General features: G+C 52.5%; 10 protein-coding genes across 10 annotated transcripts; 5 read left to right on the top strand and 5 right to left on the bottom strand.

The window, feature by feature from the left end:
- Nucleotides 1–9: 9 nt before the first annotated feature.
- On the top strand, nt 10–1,128 carry BZA70DRAFT_273738 (ribosomal protein S5 domain 2-type protein). Its single transcript, XM_064911881.1, has 4 exons — nt 10–119; nt 189–228; nt 299–796; nt 865–1,128. The coding sequence occupies exons 1-4, from the start codon at nt 117–119 to the stop codon at nt 1,083–1,085; spliced, it is 762 nt and encodes a 253-aa protein (XP_064771475.1). The 5' UTR covers nt 10–116; the 3' UTR covers nt 1,086–1,128.
- Nucleotides 1,129–2,151, bottom strand: BZA70DRAFT_273736 (uncharacterized protein). The gene has a single exon (XM_064911880.1). The coding sequence runs from the start codon at nt 1,958–1,960 to the stop codon at nt 1,193–1,195; it is 768 nt and encodes a 255-aa protein (XP_064771474.1). The 5' UTR covers nt 1,961–2,151; the 3' UTR covers nt 1,129–1,192.
- On the top strand, nt 2,152–4,275 carry BZA70DRAFT_273735 (integral peroxisomal membrane peroxin-domain-containing protein). The gene is made up of 2 exons (XM_064911879.1): nt 2,152–2,561; nt 2,644–4,275. The coding sequence occupies exons 1-2, from the start codon at nt 2,156–2,158 to the stop codon at nt 3,927–3,929; spliced, it is 1,692 nt and encodes a 563-aa protein (XP_064771473.1). The 5' UTR covers nt 2,152–2,155; the 3' UTR covers nt 3,930–4,275.
- Nucleotides 4,276–4,389: 114 nt separating this feature from the next.
- On the top strand, nt 4,390–5,433 carry BZA70DRAFT_273733 (FAD-linked sulfhydryl oxidase ALR). The gene is made up of 2 exons (XM_064911878.1): nt 4,390–5,245; nt 5,281–5,433. Exons 1-2 carry the CDS (start codon nt 4,577–4,579, stop codon nt 5,362–5,364), a joined length of 753 nt encoding a protein of 250 aa, XP_064771472.1. The 5' UTR covers nt 4,390–4,576; the 3' UTR covers nt 5,365–5,433.
- Nucleotides 5,434–6,645: 1,212 nt separating this feature from the next.
- BZA70DRAFT_265712 (uncharacterized protein) lies at nt 6,646–10,566 on the top strand (the record flags this gene model as incomplete). Its single annotated transcript, XM_064910981.1, has 3 exons — nt 6,646–6,648; nt 6,871–7,017; nt 7,087–10,566. 3 exons carry the CDS (start codon nt 6,646–6,648, stop codon nt 10,564–10,566), a joined length of 3,630 nt encoding a protein of 1,209 aa, XP_064771471.1.
- A 324-nt stretch (nt 10,567–10,890) lies between these two features.
- On the bottom strand, nt 10,891–13,038 carry BZA70DRAFT_273729 (tyrosine phosphatase family-domain-containing protein). The gene is made up of 2 exons (XM_064911877.1): nt 12,272–13,038; nt 10,891–12,197 (listed from the first exon to the last, which is right to left on the bottom strand). The coding sequence occupies exons 1-2, from the start codon at nt 12,624–12,626 to the stop codon at nt 11,239–11,241; spliced, it is 1,314 nt and encodes a 437-aa protein (XP_064771470.1). The 5' UTR covers nt 12,627–13,038; the 3' UTR covers nt 10,891–11,238.
- A 233-nt stretch (nt 13,039–13,271) lies between these two features.
- BZA70DRAFT_273727 (pheromone-processing carboxypeptidase kex1) lies at nt 13,272–15,947 on the bottom strand. The gene is made up of 3 exons (XM_064911876.1): nt 15,628–15,947; nt 15,182–15,473; nt 13,272–15,117 (listed from the first exon to the last, which is right to left on the bottom strand). The coding sequence occupies exons 1-3, from the start codon at nt 15,810–15,812 to the stop codon at nt 13,552–13,554; spliced, it is 2,043 nt and encodes a 680-aa protein (XP_064771469.1). The 5' UTR covers nt 15,813–15,947; the 3' UTR covers nt 13,272–13,551.
- A 460-nt stretch (nt 15,948–16,407) lies between these two features.
- On the top strand, nt 16,408–17,521 carry BZA70DRAFT_273724 (uncharacterized protein). Its single transcript, XM_064911875.1, has one exon. It carries the CDS (start codon nt 16,541–16,543, stop codon nt 17,291–17,293), a length of 753 nt encoding a protein of 250 aa, XP_064771468.1. The 5' UTR covers nt 16,408–16,540; the 3' UTR covers nt 17,294–17,521.
- Nucleotides 17,522–18,389, bottom strand: BZA70DRAFT_273720 (loss of respiratory capacity protein 2). The gene is made up of 4 exons (XM_064911874.1): nt 18,115–18,389; nt 17,928–18,020; nt 17,811–17,861; nt 17,522–17,747 (listed from the first exon to the last, which is right to left on the bottom strand). The coding sequence occupies exons 1-4, from the start codon at nt 18,263–18,265 to the stop codon at nt 17,596–17,598; spliced, it is 447 nt and encodes a 148-aa protein (XP_064771467.1). The 5' UTR covers nt 18,266–18,389; the 3' UTR covers nt 17,522–17,595.
- Nucleotides 18,390–20,655, bottom strand: BZA70DRAFT_273718 (histone deacetylase phd1). The gene is made up of 3 exons (XM_064911873.1): nt 20,145–20,655; nt 19,870–19,911; nt 18,390–19,809 (listed from the first exon to the last, which is right to left on the bottom strand). The coding sequence occupies exons 1-3, from the start codon at nt 20,253–20,255 to the stop codon at nt 18,586–18,588; spliced, it is 1,377 nt and encodes a 458-aa protein (XP_064771466.1). The 5' UTR covers nt 20,256–20,655; the 3' UTR covers nt 18,390–18,585.
- Between the last annotated feature and the right edge of the window lie 482 nt (nt 20,656–21,137).

Below are 21,137 nucleotides of genomic sequence, written 5' to 3'. Positions count from 1 at the left end.
CTCTTTGCACTGTTTAAGCTTTAAAGGTTGGGATGCTCGTTTGTTAAGAGATCAAAACTTGGACGAGGAATTTTCACATAGATTTCTACCGTTCTGGTTATACCGCTGAAAAAAACATGGTAAGTGAAGATAGCATATACAGTAATCTGCGAATCATCTTGCTGACATATATTTTGCGTTAAATGAAGTCACGACCAGAGATATATTCGCCAGAAGGTCTGCGGATAGGTAAGTCTAGCACGCCTGTTTTATTCGTTTTATACATGTATAGCTGCTGATCTTGAGCGGTAAACTCCAGACGGACGAAGATGGAACGAAGTACGGCATGTTAGATGCGCAATCAACACACATCAAGCCTCGTCAGACGGCTCTTCGATAATCGAGCAGGGCAACACCAAAGTGATTTGCAACGTCGTCGGACCCGGCGAGCCCACAGGCGGCGGCGTCGGTGGCAGCGGAGGCAACCAGAGAGCAAAGGACGACAACCGCGTGATTTTGACGGTGAAAGCGGTCGTGGCGCCGTTCAGCACTATCGACCGACGGAAACGATCTGGAAACGACAACAGGGTTCAGGAGATGTGTCTTACGATCCAGCATATTTTCGAAGAGGCAGTTATGGGACATTTGCAACCGCGGTCGCAGATTGAAATTAGCTTGTATGTGCTGTCGCAGGACGGTGGGATGCTGCAAGCATGTATCAATGCGGTATCGCTTGCTCTCGTCGACGCAGGAATCCCGATGTACGATTACGTGTGCGCTTGTACGGCGGGAATGTATGATAAAGAGGTGCTACTGGGTAAGTCTTTCTCTGCAACCATTTCTCATTCTATCAATATCAATCTAACTTCATTTCACCTTCCGCAGATCTAAACAGACTAGAAGAAAACGACATGCCGTTCCTAACAATGGCGACCCTAGGGGCTACGCGCAAAGTAGCGCTGATGCAGCTGGAAACCCGCGTTGGGATCGACAGGCTGGAGCCGATGATGGCGGCAGCTATGTCGGGATGCCATCATTTGCGAGACGTGATGGATGCAGAGGTGCGCAAGCATGGCAAGAGTCGGTTGGCGCGGACCGGCGTGTAGAGTACAATAGCAATCGATAATATATGAACAAATAAAGATCACTGTACATTTATCTTGAATAAACATAGTATTTACTTTTATGGTCATAGTCTCGTACAGATTAATAATCATTGTATCACTCCATCGCCTCGACGAACACCCGGCTTCTGTCTCATTGCGCGACTCTGGCAAGGACCAGGCGGCGGCCCGGTGATGGGCTCATGTTCGACGTGCCCGACATACCAATACTTGTTGCTCTTTTCAAAAAACCCCACCCAGTGCGCCACATCGGTTTTGATTTTCTCTTCGTCAATGCCGCGCAGATCGTGCGTAAGATCAGAAGTAAAGCAGCCGGTGACGAAAGCACGCGTCGCGTCGCGCCCGGCGAAAATGTGGTACGGGCCGCCTGGGCCGTAGCTGGTGCGGCCCTCGCTCACGTCGAAGACCGAGGAGTTGATGGCGAGGTAGATTGGTAGACCAGGGGTCTTGCCATTGTAGAGTGCGAGCTCGGAATCAGTGAAGTTGCGGGGATAGGAGAACGTGTGCAGTTGCGAGGAGGACGGGAGGAAAGGGAGAAGATGCGGGAGAGCGCCAGAGGCGTCTAGTGCGCGGTAGAGGAGGAATTGGAGGTAGCGCGGTCGTAGAATCAGGGAGTCGTAGTTCCAGAAATACGAGTCGGTGATGAAATACGAGAGCAGAAAGTTGATGACGAGAACCGTGAATATCAGTCGAACGATCTCGAACGCGGTCACTTTGTCTGATCCGTCGTCGAACTCCTCTTCATTCTCGATGATCTCTTCCACCCGTCTCTCGTCAGCCGGCCAGAGATCCGGCTGCTTCCTTTGCGGGAGCGTTGGCGAAGGACGCTGCTTCCTATACCGCACCGACGACGACATCTCTCGTCTCTACACTACGCACTTTCTCGAACAGAAGCACGGATCGAGGTTGTTTTAGATGACAGCCCCGAGTGAGATCAGAGAGCATTTAGAGTTCTGTTACTTACGCATATTCACGTGCGATAGAAGCTCAGGTCACGTGTGCGCCATCCTTGAAATCGATCATGGCGCTCTCCGGAAGGGCCGAGCCACCGGATGGCAGCGTTCGAAACTCCGTGGCTGATTACGATGTCGGGAGCTCAAGGACAGGCTGCAGCGCCAGTATCTGCTTCGCCTACAACAGCTCTGTCTGCATCTCCGACTTACGCGACCTTTGTTGCCCCGGATACCAACCATGTGCACCCCAATTCCCCGCTTTTAGCCCAAACACCTCCGAGCGTCACCCGCGCTCTGTCGCTGGCGTATCCCTACATCGCGGCTGCTGATCGTGCTGCCGCGCTGCTGACCTGGACCTCTGGCGACGTGTGGGCGTCGTTTCTTCTGGTTGCTGCGTGGGCGGGCATCGTCTTGCATTGGGAGTCGATCGTCCGATACGGTGGGCATCTTGCAATCGTCGGCGCTTTCGCTGCGTACCTGCATTTCCGAGGCCGGGCGGGCAAAGGTAAGTGTACAACAGTTTACATTAGATCTTTGTATTGTGCTTGAGAAGCAAATTCTAACCCGAGCGACCGATGCTTGTGCAGATCAAGATGAGAATCCTACGCTCGATGGTATAATCCACACTCTCAACACACTCACCACCCGTCTTGACATGCTTGTCTCGCCTGTGACCTCGATCTCTCTGACCTCGCGAGATCTGTCCCGACTGCTTTTCACCACTCTGTTTCTCTCACCTTTGTACATCATCATCACCTTCTTCTTACTCTCCCCGCGTCTGATTGTTCTGACTGCGGGGACTATCGTGCTGACATACCACTCGCTGCCCGCTCGCGTCACGCGAACTATCCTTTGGCGCTCGCGTCTGGCCCGGCTTTTGGTTTTCTACCTCACCGGAATTGACTTCTCTCGCAGCAAACGTCCGGGCATGGGCTCTCGCGCTCAGTCGTCTGCCAGCGCGTCGTCGTCGAAAACAGCTCAACAGACACAGCAAGCCCAGGCTCGCACGGACGCAAACGGAAACGAGGTTGATATCGCGCCAATGGTGGCACAGAGCTACTCGACCTCGCTTGCGCAGGATGTCGCAGACGTGCTCCGGCACCGAGAGCAAGTCAAGAGCGGATCTGCGCCGGGCGCGGGACAGTCTGCGTCTGAGCCCGTGCGGTTTTCGTACGTTGTGTATGAGAATCAGCGCAAGTGGCTAGGGATTGGGTGGACGGCGAATTTGCTGGCGTATGAGCGCGGGACGTGGACGGATGAGTTTTTGAACGACTGTCCTAGTGCCGACGAGTTCACGCTCCCTGACGCAGAGGGATCGGGTATGCGGTGGAAGTGGGCCCATGCGGAGTGGAAGATTGATAAGACGAATGGAGACGAGGAGGGATGGCTTTACTATGACAATACATGGAAGAAGCCGTCGAAAGAGGACGCGTTTGGGAAGTATACTCGGCGACGGAGGTGGGTTCGGACTGCGGAGCTGGTGGAGGATGACGAACTGACAGCCGCTGAAACGGAGGTGACTGGGCTTGCGCCGGTGACTGGTGATGTGGAAGATTACAAGCCTGAGCTGGAGAGAAGCGAATCTGATGGTGTGGTCAGCGACGACGAAGAGAGCGCTGGCGGAGAAAACGAGGCAGAGAAGGACACGCACCAATTGGCGTCGGCGTCGACTCCCGTTTTGCCGAGCGAGATCGATTCGGTCGAGGGACAGGGCAGTCATCATCACCATAACGGACTGCATCTTCACCATCACCGTCGTCAGGAGAGTAATGGCAGTGACACGACGAAGCATGATACATGGAGCGAGCTCAAGAAGCGGACGATGCTGAGGCATGCGGCGACGCCAAGCGAGGTTGCAAATGATGTCGAGTAAAGCGTTTGATTCTTCTTTTACTTTTATATTTCTTATCTTTTCTTGCTGTTGTCTATTCTTTACGGGCAGAGTTGGTCGGGTGCAGACCATTGACCGGTATCAGCTCGGAGATGGAGCACTGCTTGCAGACAAAAATCAAGCTTTTTTGTTGTTGTTGTTGTTGTATTAATAGTAAATAGTGTTATTGTTTCCAGTCCTGTTGATTCAGAGCAGATCTAGGCAGCATGGATTAGGTCCATGTGCAGAAGGCTCTGTTGAATTGATCTCGCGGTTTGTTTACATCGGTCGTTGAGCAGTTAATTAATTGCTGTCAGAGCACGGCAATAAACAGCTTGCGGAAAACTATAAATAAAGAGCTGTGACGTCAGTCGTGATGGATTACGTAATTTATTATACAAGCACGTGTACGCCTCAGGTGGTTTTGGTTGCGCTGAGCAAGGAGAGTCGAGGACAGTAATTAATCCACCGCGAACAGCTACGACAGACAAGACCGCGGTTTGCTACAGCAGCAACAACTAGACTCGGTCGATAATTTGACTGAATACTCAGACTAAAAGTAGTCAGATTATCTACGGCACATCCAGCAAGGACGACGAACGCACAAAGTCACGGCACACTCAAGACACGTCCGCACACAAACTCACACAATGGCCAAGGTAGTAATCCGAAGACCGGCACTTGTGCTCGCGCTCGTGCTCGCGTCCATAATCGTTTTCGCACTCACAATCTCGCCTGCTGCCGCACCGGGCTCATCGGCGGCTTCGTTTTCGTCATCAGGAATAACGGAAGAGGCGCACCCGCGTCGGCCAGTGATCCAGAAGGCGTCGTCGTCGCTCTCGCGCGGATCTGGCGTTTCGTACACGATCGCGGACGCGAGCGACTACGACCCGCTTAAAGGACCGGTGCCGGTTGCGTCGCAGAAGCTATCGCAGGGCGGGCCTATTATGCCGCACCTGGGGAACGAGACGATCAAGGCCGAGCTGGGGCGCGCGTCGTGGAAGCTGCTGCATACGATTCTGGCGCGGTATCCGGAGAAGCCTACGAGCGAAGAGCGGGAGGCTTTATCAGCTTACATTTATCTTTTCTCGCGCGTGTATCCGTGCGGAGAGTGCGCTGCGCATTTCCAGAAGCTGCTGAAGCAGTTCCCGCCACAGACATCGAGTCGCGTGGCGGCGAGTCAGTGGGGATGTCATGTGCATAACCAGGTGAATGCGAGATTGGGGAAGGATATTTTCGACTGTAATGATATTGCAGAGAAGTACAAGTGCGGTTGCGAGGACGGCGAAGAGCCAGCGGCTGACGAAGAGAAAGATGCGGTGAAGGAGGCGACTGAGGCGGACAAGGGGGGAAGGAGAAGGAGAAGAGGAACTTACGGATAGCTGAGAAGGATCTTACGGCAGAGTTCTTGCAGGTTGAGGAGAGGCTGAGGGAGTGATCTTTACAGGGCACACTTGGTTTACTAAATGAACGAATAGGTAATAATAAACAAAACATTCGATATGGATGAGCATGGGATGAGAGCTGAGAGATGAGAGTAAATATTGATTGTAGGCGTCAAGCAAGGACGTGCTATGATTTTGTGACTTAGTTTGTAGAAGCAGCTGTGTTTTAGTGAAAGGGTTTATTGCAGAAACTGCGTAGGTGGGTGGAAGAGGTGGAAATCACGGCTAGTGCTGCATGACATGGCATTCAGCGGATATGGTGGGACCGAGAGGGGGAGAGAGAGGTATGAGCAGGATCGAGAAAAGGGTTGATATGTTGACTACGTAAAAACACAACGATGCACATGGGAAAAAAACAGAGAAAGCAGATGGGCGAGAGAACGATGAAGAAGTGTTGGCACGAGAGACAACAGGCTTGATATCGAGATATGGCGGGCAAACGAGGGATGCAGGACATGCACAGATCAACACGGAAAAGTTGCAAAGAAACTAAAACCAAAACAATACACAAGACGAGCAGCAATACAGAGCAGAAACCAGGACGTTGCCGGGTCCAAAACCAAGCTGGGACGGGTTGGTGGTGGTCGAACGAGCTCAGGCCGAACACCGATGGGTAAAAACGAGCGCGAGGGCTGGAAGTGAGCCGCACTGGCCGAGGGAGTTCACGTGACCAGGGGGGCTTGGGAGGGTGGAGAGGAGGAAGTGGAGGAGAAGCAAAGAGCAGAGAGATGAGAATAGGAATACAGATAGCAAGAATAAAGCAGCAAGACTAGAATAAAGAACATCAAAAGCAGAAACAAACACTATCCACACAACAAACAAAGAGAGGCAGACGATGGCCGGGGATCCAGAATAAAAAAATAAAGTTTTGGCGCGCGGCGGCTTTTCGACGACAGACTTTCGCCTCGCCCGCGTTGTTTGAGTTGAAGTCCTCGTCCGGCTCCCGTCACTGTTTTCTCTTCCGCTGCCGCTTCTTCTTCTTCCTCGTCCTCGTCCTCGCTGCTTGTGTTTGTTTGTTTTGTTTGCCGCCTTCTTATCCTTCTCCTTCCTGCTCTCATATCCACCCACCCGCCTCAAACCTCCCCTCCGCGCGCTGCTATCTAATCGCCAGCCATCCCTCCTCCATCCTCCTACTCCTCCCTCCTCCTCCGCTTCCCTCACAAACAGGCCTCCCTCCTCCCCCCGGCCCGCCTCCCCGCTCCCACCTCAATCACAACCACAGCAGCCACCACCACCTCCTCCTCTTCCCCCGCTCTACGCGGCCGCTGTTCTGCATGGTAAGTCTGCCCTCGTCATCGCCCATCCCAAATACACCATCGCCCTCTCTCGCCCCATCCGCTCGCTCCGCAAACACCCTCTGCTCCCTCCCACCCTTCTCTCAGCCTGCCCAACCCATCCCGTCCCCACCGCCTCCCGCACACCTCCTCCGCCTTCCAGATCATCCTCGCTCTCATCTCTTCTCTATTCACTCTCTAACTATTTCCTCTTTCTCCCTCTAGGTCCTCTACAAACGCAAGGTCGTCCAGGCCCTGCCCCCGCCCGACGTCGACCCCGAATCCAACCCCGATGTCTGGTACATCCAAACCACCGGCGAATTCTTCCTCGAGTACGATGACTACCTCAAACGCATGGATTTCTACAATCAAGTACATACCACCCTCTTGTCTTCACACTCTGCTCCTGATCCCCTCCCACTAACCTCGCCTTGTCACTAGCACCGCTTCGTCTGCGAAATCTCCGGCCACTCAAACCTCTCCTACTGGGAGGCTCTCGAATCCGAAACAAACGAAGCCCGCGAAGTCGACGAAGCCTTTCCCGAATCCCTCAAAGAACCCGTTCTTCGTCGTCTGCAATTCAGCACTACCTCCCGTCTCGACCACCTCGTCGACGAAGTCTACGACGCCTTCAAGTCTGACTTCTACCCTGGTGAATACGCTTTTGCCTTGATCAAAAACGACAAGCTCGAAGTCGTCATCCGCGAAAAGGCCCAGTTCAATGCCATCCAGATGCCCGACGGCGAAATCCGGCCCGCGTATGCCAAATACCGCGTCGAAATGATCGGTCACGGACGCGAAGGCCAAGAAGACGTCGTCGACGGCCTCCAACTGACCCGCGACCGCAAACGCTTTTCGAAAAGCATGCTCCGAACGTTCATGAAGAACTCGCTCTCCCGCGAGCCCTGGTCCGGCGCCCCGTGGCTTGTCAAAGCGAAATATGCAAAGAAATACAGAATCGATACAAACATCCCGCCTCATCTGCAACGCAAAAATGGACTATCCGAAGCCGAGCTGGCCGCGACGCAGGCCAAAAAACTCAAAGAGAAACGCCGGATGCTGCAGCTTGCCGAGCGAGCAAAGATCTCGCGAGAGAAAGAAGATCAGAAAGAGCAGGCGCGAAGGGAACGTGAAGAGCAACGCGAGCGCGAGAAACGTGAACGGGAATTGCTTAAACGGCCGCCGTCGACCGAAGATCTCGATCTGATTCCAATGACTGACCCGCCTTCTCAGCGGCCAAAGCTAAAGATCGAACGCGCCGTGCCTATGGAGTGGATCGGCGTCTTACTTCAGACCTGGTCTTTTTTCAACGTCTTTCACGAAACGCTTGTGCTCAGTCTGTTTACTTTCGACGAGTACATCTGTGCGCTCCAGTACACCTCCCATGATCTTCCTTGTGAGCTTTTCGTCGAGCTGAATTGTGCTTTATTGAAGCTGGTCGTAAGTAACGACAGCTCGGAGTTTGCTATCGATCTTCCGGTTGATTTTTCAGAGTCCGAGAAAGCTGATCGCACCTCATCTCATGAGAAAGTGAGCGAGGTCAAGTCAGAAGAACCCACAGCGGATGACGAGGAGCAAAAGCCGCGTGCAATGCCAACAAGATCGAGTCGGGCAAACCAAAACGGAAAGGAAGATGATGCGAAAAAAGACACGCAAGACAGCAATGCGGATGAAGACGAAGACGAGGATGACGAAGATGACGAGGATGAGGACGACTCCGAATCAATCAGGATCCTCAACTCTCTTTCCAAGTGGCGCGATGGATCCTGGAAAGAGCGTCTTCGCCGCCGTCTTTTCATCTCCGGTGGAATGGAGCTAATAATTCTAAACCTGCTCAAGGAAGTCGCCTATGTCAGCAAATGGACCGATTTCTGTCACGAAATCATCGACACTTGTCTCCCCGTGAACGAGCAAGCCTCAGTTGACGCGCTCCGATCCCGTTTCGCGAGACTGTCGCCCGTGCAAAAGCTGCGGATTCTAGATATCTTGATCGAACTCGTGGGTGACTCGGCTCCGATTCGCGAACGTATAGAGTTTTGCATGGACGAGAGTACCCGAATTCGTCGCGAGCGACTCGAGACGCACAAAGAGCATAAAGCTTTGCAGGAGCAGATCCGTGTTGCAGAGGAGGAAAGACGGGAGCTGATGCCTCCGGAACCTGAAACGCTACCGATGCCTGAGAGCACGGACGATGGCGAGCAGACTGAGCAGCAGCGACTAGAAGAGGCCCGCAAAGCCTGGCGCGAAGAAGCCGAGTCGCGGCTGCTACGGACAAGCTCGGCGTTTAAGAAAGTCATGCAGACGATCGAGAACGCTCAAAAAGGAATACAAAGATGCATTCTTGCTCTCAAGAGCGCAGAGATTGAGCTTCGTATGCTGGATTGCCAACGTTTCAGGGTTCTCGGTCGCGACCGGTTTTATAACCGTTATTGGTGGCTTGAAGGCAACGGACTGCCGACCGATCTCGGCCGTCATCAATACCTAATGGGTCGACTGTGGGTGCAAGGTCCATCTGAAGAAGATCTCGAGGTGTTTGTGAAAGACGGCAAGGCCGCATATGGAGAGATCACGCTTGCCGAACGCAAAGATATGGAGGTCGACGACCGCGAGTCGCAGCTGAATGAGACGAACGAATGGGGATATTATGACGACCCTGAGGATATTGGCGAACTCCTGCATTGGCTGGGAACTAAAGGTACTCGCGAGCCACGGCTGCGGAAAGACCTCGATTTGCGGCGGACAAGAGTCGAGGCGCCCATGGTAGCTAGGCGAAAATATCTTGGACTCGACAATGAGAAGGAGCGCGATGGATCAGTGGTCGCGGATTCACGAGCACAGTCCCGCGCAGGTGACGACGATACCGACGTCGAGGACGAAAAACCGGTGATCAGGCAGCAAGAAGACGGTGACGACGACGAAGAGGAGGAAGTAGTCAACAGCCTCCGTCGCTCGTCGCGGCAACGGAAGCGCGCAATCGCTCAAGTGGAAGCAGGCCATATCGCGCGCGACTTCCGGTTCCTGAGCTGGCGCAACACGGCCGCGTCCGCGCTCTTGGGCAAGTCGCACTACGAGTCCGGATATAAAAAGTCCGGCGGCGACCTGTTGTCGCAGAAATCGCAAAACTTCGCGTCGCCGGCCTCGGCGGCTGCGTCGGTGACTACGAGCGCTAAAGCATCGCCGCAGCCACCACCTGCTGGATTCTCTGCAGCGCACTTGGCCAACGTCCGCGTCACGTCGTCGGCCGAAAGCTCGCCCGCACCAGCGGATACCATTGCTGTAGCGACGACGACGACGGCGAGCTCTAACGGACGAGAAACAAGACGGACCGCGGCCGCAGCCGAATCGTCGCAGACGCGTAAGCGCCAGCTCGCAGATACAGATTTTGCAAACACCGACACCGAGAGCAGAGCGAGCAGTCCCGCGCCAGTGATGGTCACGCGCAAGCAGGCCAAGAAACGGCACTCGGCGCCGTCGTCGTCTTCAGCAAGACGAGCAGCGTCTCCGTCGCCGTCGCCGTCGCCGTCGAGATCGCCGTCTCCTCCTCCTGTTCCCGACCGGAGGGTCACGCGTCGGTCTGCGGCTGGGTTGGATGACACGCCTGCGTCGTCTACGCGGGCGAAACAGACTGCTTCGGCATCGTCTACACCCGATCGAAGAACCAGCGGCTACGGCACTCGAAGCTCACGCTCAGCCGTTGCGAACTCTGCAACCAATACCCCCACCACCACCTCTTCTTCTTCCTCCAACAACAACAACAGTAACAACAACACCGGCGCTACAACAAGATCGGTGACGACTCCGAAAAGCGCGACGCGATCGTCATCATCCAAAGCCGCGTCGTCGTCGCAGAGCGATAATACAGCCGATAGCGGCATGGAACGACGATCTACGAGACGCAGTGCGGCCGTGGGTTTGAAGTAATCTTTTGTCGCTACGAATATGGATAAGTGGTGATAGTCGATGGAACATATTTACTTTGTTCTTTTAAATCGTGATACTGTAATATGCACAAACCTGGTTCTTTTTCTTTCAACACTAATATACTGCTTGTTTTATGCACGGGGTTCAATGTTTGCCGGGGTTTCTATTATTATTTTCTTGGTTCTTTTTTTTTTGTACTCTATTAGCTTCCTTTCTATTTCCCTTTTCATACTCTTTTGTAAATTCTTTCTATCTGTTATCTACTAGCTTCTTGTTTTCAAATCGGATGTGTAATAATAGCAATCAGCCTTCTACATACTCTGATCCGGCCATTGCGTACTGTAGATCATCACTGTCAATTGAGAAATAAGGTAGGTACCTATTGGTTTTTCCATATATATTCTCGTCGTCGCGGAACATTTACATACAATGAAAAGAAAAAGAAAAGCAAAACATACACAAAGTAAGAGAATGAGTAGTTTTTTATAAATATGAATATACAGTGAGAAGAGAAGAATGTAGACGATAAAAGTACGAACGAGAGAACTGATAAATAATCACTCCGAAAACTCCTCCAGAAAGAACAAACATTTGAAATCACAAAAAAGAAAAAGAAACAATGAGATACACTAATGAAAGACCCTCCTGCTACATCTGCGCAGACAAGAGAAATCACGCAAACGGCGCGACCGAAACGGCCGACATCAGCAGCTTTTCACTCATCTCGCCTCCGGCTTCGGGGGGTGAAGGGGGCGATGTCGACGACGAAGACTGAGCGGGCTCGGTGGTTGCGTTCATTGCGGCCGCCGGTAGAAGAGTGCCTGCGTTGTTTGAGAAAGCAGCAGAGTTGTGCTCGCCCGAGTGAACCCTGTAGTTACGCGAGGAAGTGGCGTAGGACAGTAGCGGCTGCGACTGATGCTGGTGTAGGCTGTGGTACTGGGACTGATGATGTTTAGGTACGAGAGGGGTGTGAAGAGAAGCCACCGAAGCCTGCGGTGCTCTCTGATCCCTACCGGCCGCGACACCAGAGCCAGCCTTTGCGCCGCTAGAGTGGGACGGCCGCGAATGAGTCATGGACTTATCCCACCTGATCGGCAACCACTTGTACACTCGTCCCAAAAGTACTACCTCGCGCTCGTCGTAGAGCTCGATGAACTGCTGATCGAGCGGTCGGACTTTTGGGTGCGCGAATCGACGATACTCATCGAAAATCATAGTCAACGACCAATCCTGCAGCTTGCGGATACAGCCCACCAAGCACCCGGTCCGGTGCTTGCCGCCGTTACAATGGATGAGTAACGGGTGATTAGCCGGGTTGATTGCGATCTTGAGCGCGGTCGTGATGGCCTCGCTCGACACGTTCGCGAACGGCTCCTTGTTTTGCGACAAACCAACCTGGAAGAATTGAATGTTGTTTTCCTTCAGGAATCGCTTGTTGTGCTCCGGATACGGCTCCGGCACAAGCACGAGGATGCTCTTGAAATTCTTCTTCTTGAGATACTCAAAGTTCTCCGCTTGCGGGAACGAGCTCCTGTAGATCCCAGGCGCAACCATCGAGAAGTTCTCGGGAACAGCGTACCCGGAAACCGTGCCCGGAGCCGACACTGTCTTTGTCAATGCTTCTGTCAATGCTATAATGCCAAGTCGAGATTAGAATCCGAGAATGAATTGGTTTCTGTAGAAACGGAGCAGCGTGGCTACTTACGCGCAGCGACTGGTACGGGAATTGCTGGCACTTCCTCTTCAGGCAATTCGCACTCAAACACGCCCACGTCGATATCGTCATACTCTTCCTCATACTCTTCATCCGCATCTTCGACCTCTTCGACGCCGCAGCCCAAAACATTCCGCCTCTTTTTCTTCTTCTGGTTGCTGAAATCATCCGACATCATCTTGTCCTCATTACCACCACCTCTCGTGACCGTAGCAGCCGCGGCCGCCACCGCCGTCATGCTCTCGTCCGCGGTCGTGCTTCGTCTCGTCATCGACGACGTCGTCGCACTCGTAGTCGATATCTCGGCTGTCGATTGATAGTTGTAAAACGCGGCAGCAGTCGTCATGACCACCACCAACCTCTGCTGCGGAATTCTAGAGCTTCTTGAACTCTATTCGGAAGCAACGGGAGCTTTGTACGTTGAGTGATGACACTTGCTTCCCTGCTCTCGCTCTCACTTGCTGGATTGCAAGAACTGTTCGGCAAAAGATAGATAGAATCTCACGATGGATGGACCCAGCGAGAAGTAGGAAGGGTGGATGGGGATGGAGAAGGGGGTCGGGAGAAAGGAAAAAAAAACGGAGACGCGAAAGGACCTGCGTTCAACGAATCACGGCCGACATGATTGCGAGGGAAACAAGAGAGAAAAGTAAACAGAAGACGAAGAAGACGGTGAACTGTGTTCTCTTGTTTGCTGAAGCGCTACTCTCTCTCGGGGAGACGGCAGCTGCGTGTGCGCTGGAGGCAGGAGTTGGACGGATAACGAGGCAGATTGAGACGACAGCGTGTCGACGACTAAATAAATTTGAGCCAACGAGATGGCTCCGAGGATGTAGACCCAGTTTAGTGGTTTGCACTGTGTTTAGCCATATTCTACTATTCTGGGTGGTGCACTCCGTTGGGACATACTGCGCCTCTGTCAGCTTACGTGGGTAATTCTACAATACACGTGACCAGAGCCTGACGAGGAACTGTTGGACCCTTGTTCATGCTACGATCCTTGGTGATGAAGTAGAATTTCAGATTATACAATTTTATCACAGAAAGAGATAATAAAAGATGAGCCTGTGCCATGTAAACCCCCCTATTCCCGACCCTCTTCTCCTTTTAACAGCTGTGAAGAAAATGCGCCTGTCCGTGTGCTGTCCCAGTCGTCAGAAACAAGCATATCGATAGTTTAACCCGTAGTAATGTGTTTTGTGATTTTTCCCAATCCGTGAGACTGAACGGCAAATGCTCTGTAAATTAATAAAAGTACTCGCTAGAAGTGCTTAGATCTCTCTACTTTGCCGTCGTCCCAGGTCCGACTCTGATACATCGCTTCGTCTTCCGGCGTTGCCGTCCCCGGCTTCGTCGCCGGCAACACTCTCGTCGTCAGAGTACGGGTTCTGGACCATATCCCCGTTCGCATCATATATCAGGCGCCGCTCGATCTCGTCCGACGTCACCACAGGCGACTCGACCACCAACTCATCGAGCTCGGTGTTGCGTAGCTCCGCATCGTCGTCGTCGTCATACGGGTTCCGCGTATTATCCGACCGCCGCGAACCCAGCGCCGCGCCTCCTCGCGCCGCAGCTCCGTCTTCCAACCTGATCATCGTGTCCTTGTTTGCGAACCCAACAGTCCGGTAGCCGCGCTTGGCTGCTAACCGTCGCTGGTAGACGACAAAGCTGAGGAAGCCGAGCGCGGCAAGCGAGACGATCACGAGGGCGAGCTCGCCGGCGCGGAAATACGCCTTGCGAGTCGCGTCTTTGATCTTATCGTCGTCGTCGTCGTCGTCGTCGTCATCGTCATCGTCATCATCATCATCATCATCGTCGTCATCCTCACGGTGGGTTGTCGAGTTACCTTCGCCGATTACTCCCTTAGACTCCTCACCGGTGTACTTATAATCGAGACCAACAAATCTGTGCATCATATCCAGCGCCTGGAGCGATTGGTCGATAGGAACCATGTGCGAGGCATTGTAGACAAGTACGTAGGTCAAATTTCTAGCTTCCTGGTATACTCCTGCAGCGACGCCGTCGTACGCCCAAGTCTCTCTGGGAGCCCAAGCTCCCCCCGGAGCTTCCTCGAATCCCTTGCCGCCGTTCCATTCCATCTGGCCGATGAGATCCTCGTTTCCGATATGATTGCAAATCAGATCCTGGTCACCGTTGAACATCAGCACGGGGATTTGCTCCAGAATCGACGGCAGCATCTCAACAGTCGGACGGGAATTCTCCGCCTTGAACGCCCGCGAGACTCCTCCCGAGCACTCGGTCCATCCCGTCTTCTTCTCTGCACTGATGTGCAATGCAGCCTTGACGTCGTCCTGGCGCAGGTACGGCGTCACATAGACGAGATCGTCCGGCCAGTTTGAGCCGCAAGCCGGGAACGTGTCAAACTTGCGGATATCGTACATGTTGTGGCACGTCTTTTTGTCACTCTGCGATTTATCTTGCGAGACTTCGAGGATGACATCCAGAATCTCCTCGCATATGGTGACTGTGATGTGGATTCCCTTGTTGAGCTCGTTCATACACTTCATCACCTGCTCATCAACACGCTTCGCCTCCGGTGTGCCGTCCGTAATCAGCCCGTTCTTGTACGCGTAGGGCGCGTAGGCAAGGTACTGTCGAACAGGATCGATCCAGCCGTTGCCGAGCATGATTCCCTTGAGCGGGTACTTTGTATCGGTCGAGGACTCGTTTTGGTTGCGAGTCAGGATCGCGTCGGCGATGTAAGGGATGTACGTGCCTGCGTAGGACTCGCCGGCGATGTAGAGGTCGTCGGCCAGGTACTGCGGGAAGATTGTAAAGAACTTGTCCATGAAGATCATAAAGTCCGACGCCATCTATATCAAACAGTCGTCAGTATAACCACATACTACCTCAATCTTCAATAGCGGGAAAAAATACCTCATCGAGCTCATGCAGATAGCTATCTGTGTCCGCGAAGCTGAACCCGGTTCCAATCGGGTTATCCACGAAAAGAACGTTTGTATACTGATTCCACCGGCCCTCGTTCACATGTAACTTTCCTCCGTCGCCGACTCTAAACGGACCGATCTCCATCATCGCGCCGTCCATGGACGAGCAGCCTGGTCCACCATTGAGCCAGATCAGGGTTCGTGGCTTGTCGGCAATGTGCTCGTTCTCAAACATCCAGAAAAAGAGGTTGCCATGGTGTTCGGGGTTGATCTCAATGTGTCTGTCATAAAAGAACGCGCAAATCGCGACGGGAGTGGTTAGCAGTCGTGTCGTGAACGGTAAAGGAGACAGGGATGGCGCGCAAGGATGAGGCGGCAAGAGTACCCGATCTCGTCCACTACAGCTAACAAAAATCCCACTGGAGCATAACATACCCTGCGTACATGGGCGGCATCCGGACGTTATCCGGTGCGCCAGGCAAAGAGGAGACATAGTAGTCCGAGGCGGAGTCCGAGGACGCGACGACGAGATCCGCGACGAAGAAGACAAGGCCGAGGCTGACTACTGCCAGCAGGAGCGCTAGGTTTGTGGGGCGCCGCAGACAGAGGCTGTTCTTCATTTTGACAAAGAACGAAGAGAAACAGAATAAACAGGAATACAATTCGACCGCTGATAAAGAGGATATCGTGCGGAATAGGTGAATGTACGTGGGTTTATATATATTTCGTATATCAAGAACTGTGCTGCAGCACCCAACCCCATCTACGTGTAGGTCACGTGGACCTTTACCCAAAACCAGAAAGTCGCCGTTGCACCGCCCGCCCTGTTTAAACCGGTGCTTCAGATCATGTCATTTCCCTCGGCCGGCCCTGTCAGATATCGGAGAGATGGAGACGGCTGTGAGGTACTTGTAGATGGTCTTTTGACTGCTCAGAAGAGTCAGAATAGTGATGATTTAGCTTAGAGAGCTGTTTAATAGAGCTGTCCGGGGAGGCCAGCGACGTACGCCAGCGACGTACGCGTCTTTCTCTTCTTACATCCATGCCTCCAACCACGTATCAATTATCCCAAATCAATCAGAAACCCGCATCCGGACTAACCAGCGCTCAACGTTGCAAACTAAATCTCATCAAATCTGTGCCCGAGCTATCGAATCAACGAGCATCCGTCCGGCGGATTTCAGAATTGAGTTTGGCGCGACCGTTGAGAGAGCGGTCAGAATCAAAACTCCCAAGGCCCGATTCCCACTTCCGTCTTGAGATCCATTGCAAACCTGTCTGATTGCGTCCAAACCCGGTACGAACTAAGACTAGATATCCTCCTGTGAGCATAGTTTACTGCGCTGAAATGCAGGTCTCAAATCACTCGAACGCTACTCTCTTTCCGCCGGCGGGGCCCTCGCCCGCTCGTCCCGTTCCGTACTTTGGCGTGGACCCCAGAGATCCACAACCACCCCGTCCCCGCGCCGTCCCTGCTACTGGCCAGGATCGGTGTATCACTGCACTTTTTGAAAGTGCAATCAGTAGGGATAAGGCAAAGGCTTCTTATAGCGTCTCGAGAAAGCGGAAATACGAGTCTGACGATGAAGAGGAAGATCAGCTGTGTGTGCTGCAACAAGACGAATGTCTACAAGCCGATACGAGTCTTTGCAACAGCGATGATTCTGCATATATCTCACCTCCGGATCTCACGTTTGACGACGACGACGATAACGATAATGACGACAACGGCCCGGAGAGCGATCTCGAAAATGAAATGTGTAAGCGCTTTCGCTGTATCCGTCTACAGTACTGGCCCTTCCGAGCCGACGAAGACGAATACGGTTACACCCACGACGACCGCCTTCTCCTTCACTCTCCTGAATCTCCTCTAGATAGCAACGACGGACGCTCTCTGGGTGGCGACTTCGAGCCTCGGGCAATGCATTTACCGCCTCTAGATTGGACCCCTGAAATGCTGCTCGCGAGGTACCCGCCCGTCTCGTCGCCTGTCTCGTCGTCAAGCTCTCCCGGACAGGGCCGAGTAAATCTTGCTACGAGTTTGGAGCACTTTACTCCTATTGCAACTCCTCGAATGCCCTTTGCTGAGCGCGAGTTCTGAGTCCCAGTACTGAGACACCCTGTGTCGTATTCTGCTTATACCCTGGATCGCTGACTGCTGTCTAATTTTTCAACTGTCGTTTCTGTTGTCTTTCATTCCTCTGTGGTTCTCAGATGTCTGTTTAATACCTTGTTGGTGTTTGATACTCTCTCATTTCAAAGGCTAAGAAAATACCCAAAGCTGGCTACAAAGCTTTTGCAGTACGGCAAACACCTCTTCTCTGTCCTTACAATATTCAAAATTAAAAAAATATATTTTAATCCAAGAGACTAGTGGTTGAAATAAACTACAAATAATGCACATCATAAAGCGAGCATGCCCTCATCCGGAAAGAAGAACTCACGGCCATACATCGCCGCGTTTCCGAGCGCGTACAGACTCAGGACCGCGGGCCACGGCTTGAACTGAGTGATGCCGCGTCTGCCGTTGGCGAGAAGGTAGAGGATACTCCAGGCTGTACAGCGTAGAGAGAGTTAGAGACTGATGCTGCATCCGATGGGAAAGAGATCATACGTACCTGAAGCGACACCGGCGCCGTTTATCGGATCGTTGTCGTAGCTCATGTAGCCTGTTATACAAAATCATTAGATCCAAAGAAATATACGTAAAGGTAGAAAGAAGGAAATGGGCGCACCAGCAAAGCCGATAATTGATCCGAACCCAAGGCAACTAAGCGGGCGCGGCAGATAAGTCTTGATCTGATACGATCTCGGCAATGTCGAGAACACTACAACACAAAAACTGGTAGTCAGCAAACCCAGGTCCCAGATACATATACTCTCAACAACAAATCAGCAACTTCTGCGGGAGGGCAAACGAACAGGCGGCAGAAAATCCCCAGGCAGGATACGGGGTGATAGCGAGTCGCGAGACCTGTTCGGAAAACGTCGACTTTGTAAGATCAGGGACCTTTTCAAGGGGAAGCGCGCCAGGATCTGGAACGCTGGGATCCACGCCTTTATTAGGAGCCATTTTGTCTGTATTTTCTGTGTTTTGTTTTTCTCTTGAGAGTGTGGGATCTGGCGAAGAGGATGGTGCACCAGGAGAGGAAAGTGGAGTAGGCTGTCCCAAGATCCGATGAGGAGGGGACCGAGTGAACTTAATCCGGAAGAGCTATGACGTAAGAGGAACCACCGCAGAAGATTGCAGATCATCGGTTCTCGGGAGATATCGTGCCCGTTATCGCAAAGAAATGTACGTCTACTCGATAATGAAGATAAATGTACGTCTACTTGATAAATACCAATACTGCTTAATAATGTACAACCAAATGCCCTCAACAGTTTTAAGTGCTATGCGTACAACTCCCCAACCCGCGCGCGATCCTTCATCTCTTTCTCGGCCCTGACCTCAGCCTCGTGCTTCCGCTCGCGCTCCTCCTTTAACCGCTCCTCCTCGTCCTCCAGAAACCCTTCTATATCAGGCGGCTGCAGCTGCATCTGCACACTCGGCGCGCCCTGCAGATACCGCAGCTGCTCTAGCACCCTGTGCTTCACGTTGTCGAGATATTTCTTCGTGTTGCGGTTGTCAACCTTACCCGCCAGATTTGGGTGTAGGCTGTAGTCGGGGCCAAAGTAGTTGAGAAACGGGATCTCCTGCGGAAGCTGTGTGTCGAGCTCGACATTGAGCAGCACCGATGTCTCGTACGCCCATGCGCGCGAAACATTGCGCGGCGTGTATCCTCCACCGCCGACGACCATCATCGGCAATCCGAACGACTTGACAAACCGCACGCATTCGCCGTGGGCGCGGATGTTGAGGTTGAAGCAGCCGAGCCGGTCGCAGCCCAGGGAGTCGGCGCCGCACTGCAGCACGACTGCGGTCGGGTGATATGTCGAAATGACAGGCTCGACTATGCTCTGGAACAGCTGGATGTAGGAAAAGTCGTCGATGCCGTCGCGGAGCGGCACGTTGAGCGAGTGGTGGGTTCCCAGACCGGTGCCAATTTCCTCGAAATTTCCCGTGCCGGGGAAAAACTCGCCATTGTATTTGTGGAACGAGAGAGTCATGACTCGGTCGGTGGAGTAGAAAGCTTCTTGGACGCCGTCGCCGTGGTGAAGGTCGATGTCGATGTAGAGCACACGGGGATGGTAGCGCAGGAGGTTGAGGATACCGAGCACGATATCGTTGACGTAGCAAAACCCTGAGGCCTCGAATTTTTTGGCGTGATGCAGTCCGCCAGACCAGTTGATTGCGATATCAGACTGACCCGAGATGAGTTTCCGCGACGCGTCGAGTGATCCGCCGGCGTAGATGCTGCAGTAGTCATATATACCGTCAAAGATAGGACAGTCGTCGCCGATATTGAATTTCGACCACACGGACTCAAACTCTGAGCGATTTTCTGGCGTGACGCGCTGGAGGAAGTCAATGTAGTCTTCCGAGTGAAACTGCAGGATTTCTTCTTCCGTCGCGCGACGGGTTTTGTAGTAATCCATCTTCTCGTGAAGGTGGTAACCTAGCACGAGGTGGTCTGTGAGCATGAGCCGGAAGGGCTTCATTGGATGCCGTGTGCCCTTGACTTTTATGTTAGTATGTGTTGGGTATAATATGGAGAGTGAAATGATGAGACATACGAAATGATATCGGCTGACATCTTCGTTGTTGTGGTAGGAGACCTAAGAGTGAAGAGGAGTTAGCAATAGGTATTCATAACCTGGACAGAAGGTGCAAGTAAACAGATATCCGAAAGCAGACAGCACCCGCCGAGAATCGTGGCGGTGCAGAGACAGCGCCACGACGCAGGGTGGACTGGATGCAGCAGCCGGAACCGGCTGACAAAAATAGAACAACAAAGTAAAAGAGACAGGAAGACGAAGGAAAAGAGAGATAGGAAAAGGATGAACCGTACTTTGAGACCACCGTTGTCGCCAGAAAAAGGGACGTAGGCCGGTGTGTTGCGGGTGGCTTTTGAGTCGAGGGAGAAGGTCGACGATGGTTGATGCCAGGTGTTGACGACCATCGCGAGAAGGCAGAGAAAAGAGAGAGAATGGAAAAAGAAGAAAGAGAAAAGACAAATAAAGACCAACAAAAACAGTTGTGTTTATACAAATATTACAAAGAACAATAGAACACGAGTATTCTCACGACGAGATAAGCGCAATACGACAGTTCAGAATCTTCGGCCTTCGTAGCAAGGAGGTGGCGACAGGCACCTACACACACGCAGCTTAACAGGAAGATGATGCAGGGAAAGAAGTAATCCAGCCCACGAAAAGAAGCAAATAATCAGAAAAGAGACGCAATAATAAACCTGAGCAAGAATAGAATTGCTTATGGATTAATAATAGTGACCAGAGAGTCACCAAACTGTAGGAAAAATAAAGGTCAAACACCGGGCTGCTGTGATTGGAAGTGGCGGCCAATCAGAGGCCTCAGTAGCGGCTTCTCCACAGCGACTCCTCGCTGGCAGATAAGCTGGTTGGTCACTAAACTTTAGTTGACTCACAGCTCGAAGGCTCACTAACTTTACTTAACTCTGGCCATTTGGTCACTGAGCTTCAGGCTGGGCAGGGCTCGTCGTTGCTCCATACGTCGCTAACGTTGTTCAGTAGTCTTGCCCAGTGCTGACCCAGTCTTGAGCCTCTTGGTATGTTCAGCAATATGTCCCGTCTTCTTATATAACAGCAGCTATTTTCACCCTCCAGCTACTCACTTCTATAACCAAGACCCACACACTGTCTCATCTCACTTATCAATATAATACCCAATCCCTAAAGGAAAGCATAAGCGCAACCCACTCTTAAGCTCTCCAAAATAGAAATTTAAACTCACAGCGCCCGCCGCTAATGAGCAAGTGGCGTCGCGTCGGCGTTGTCTTTTGCTGGCGGCTTGCGCTCGGAGC

This window comes from Myxozyma melibiosi (assembly GCF_037950935.1).
Source record: "Myxozyma melibiosi strain Phaff 52-87 chromosome Unknown BZA70scaffold_1, whole genome shotgun sequence".
NCBI lineage: Eukaryota > Fungi > Ascomycota > Lipomycetes > Lipomycetales > Lipomycetaceae > Myxozyma > Myxozyma melibiosi.
The sequence above is the reverse complement of the archived record's forward strand: the minus strand, read 5'-3'. Positions and strand labels throughout refer to the sequence as shown.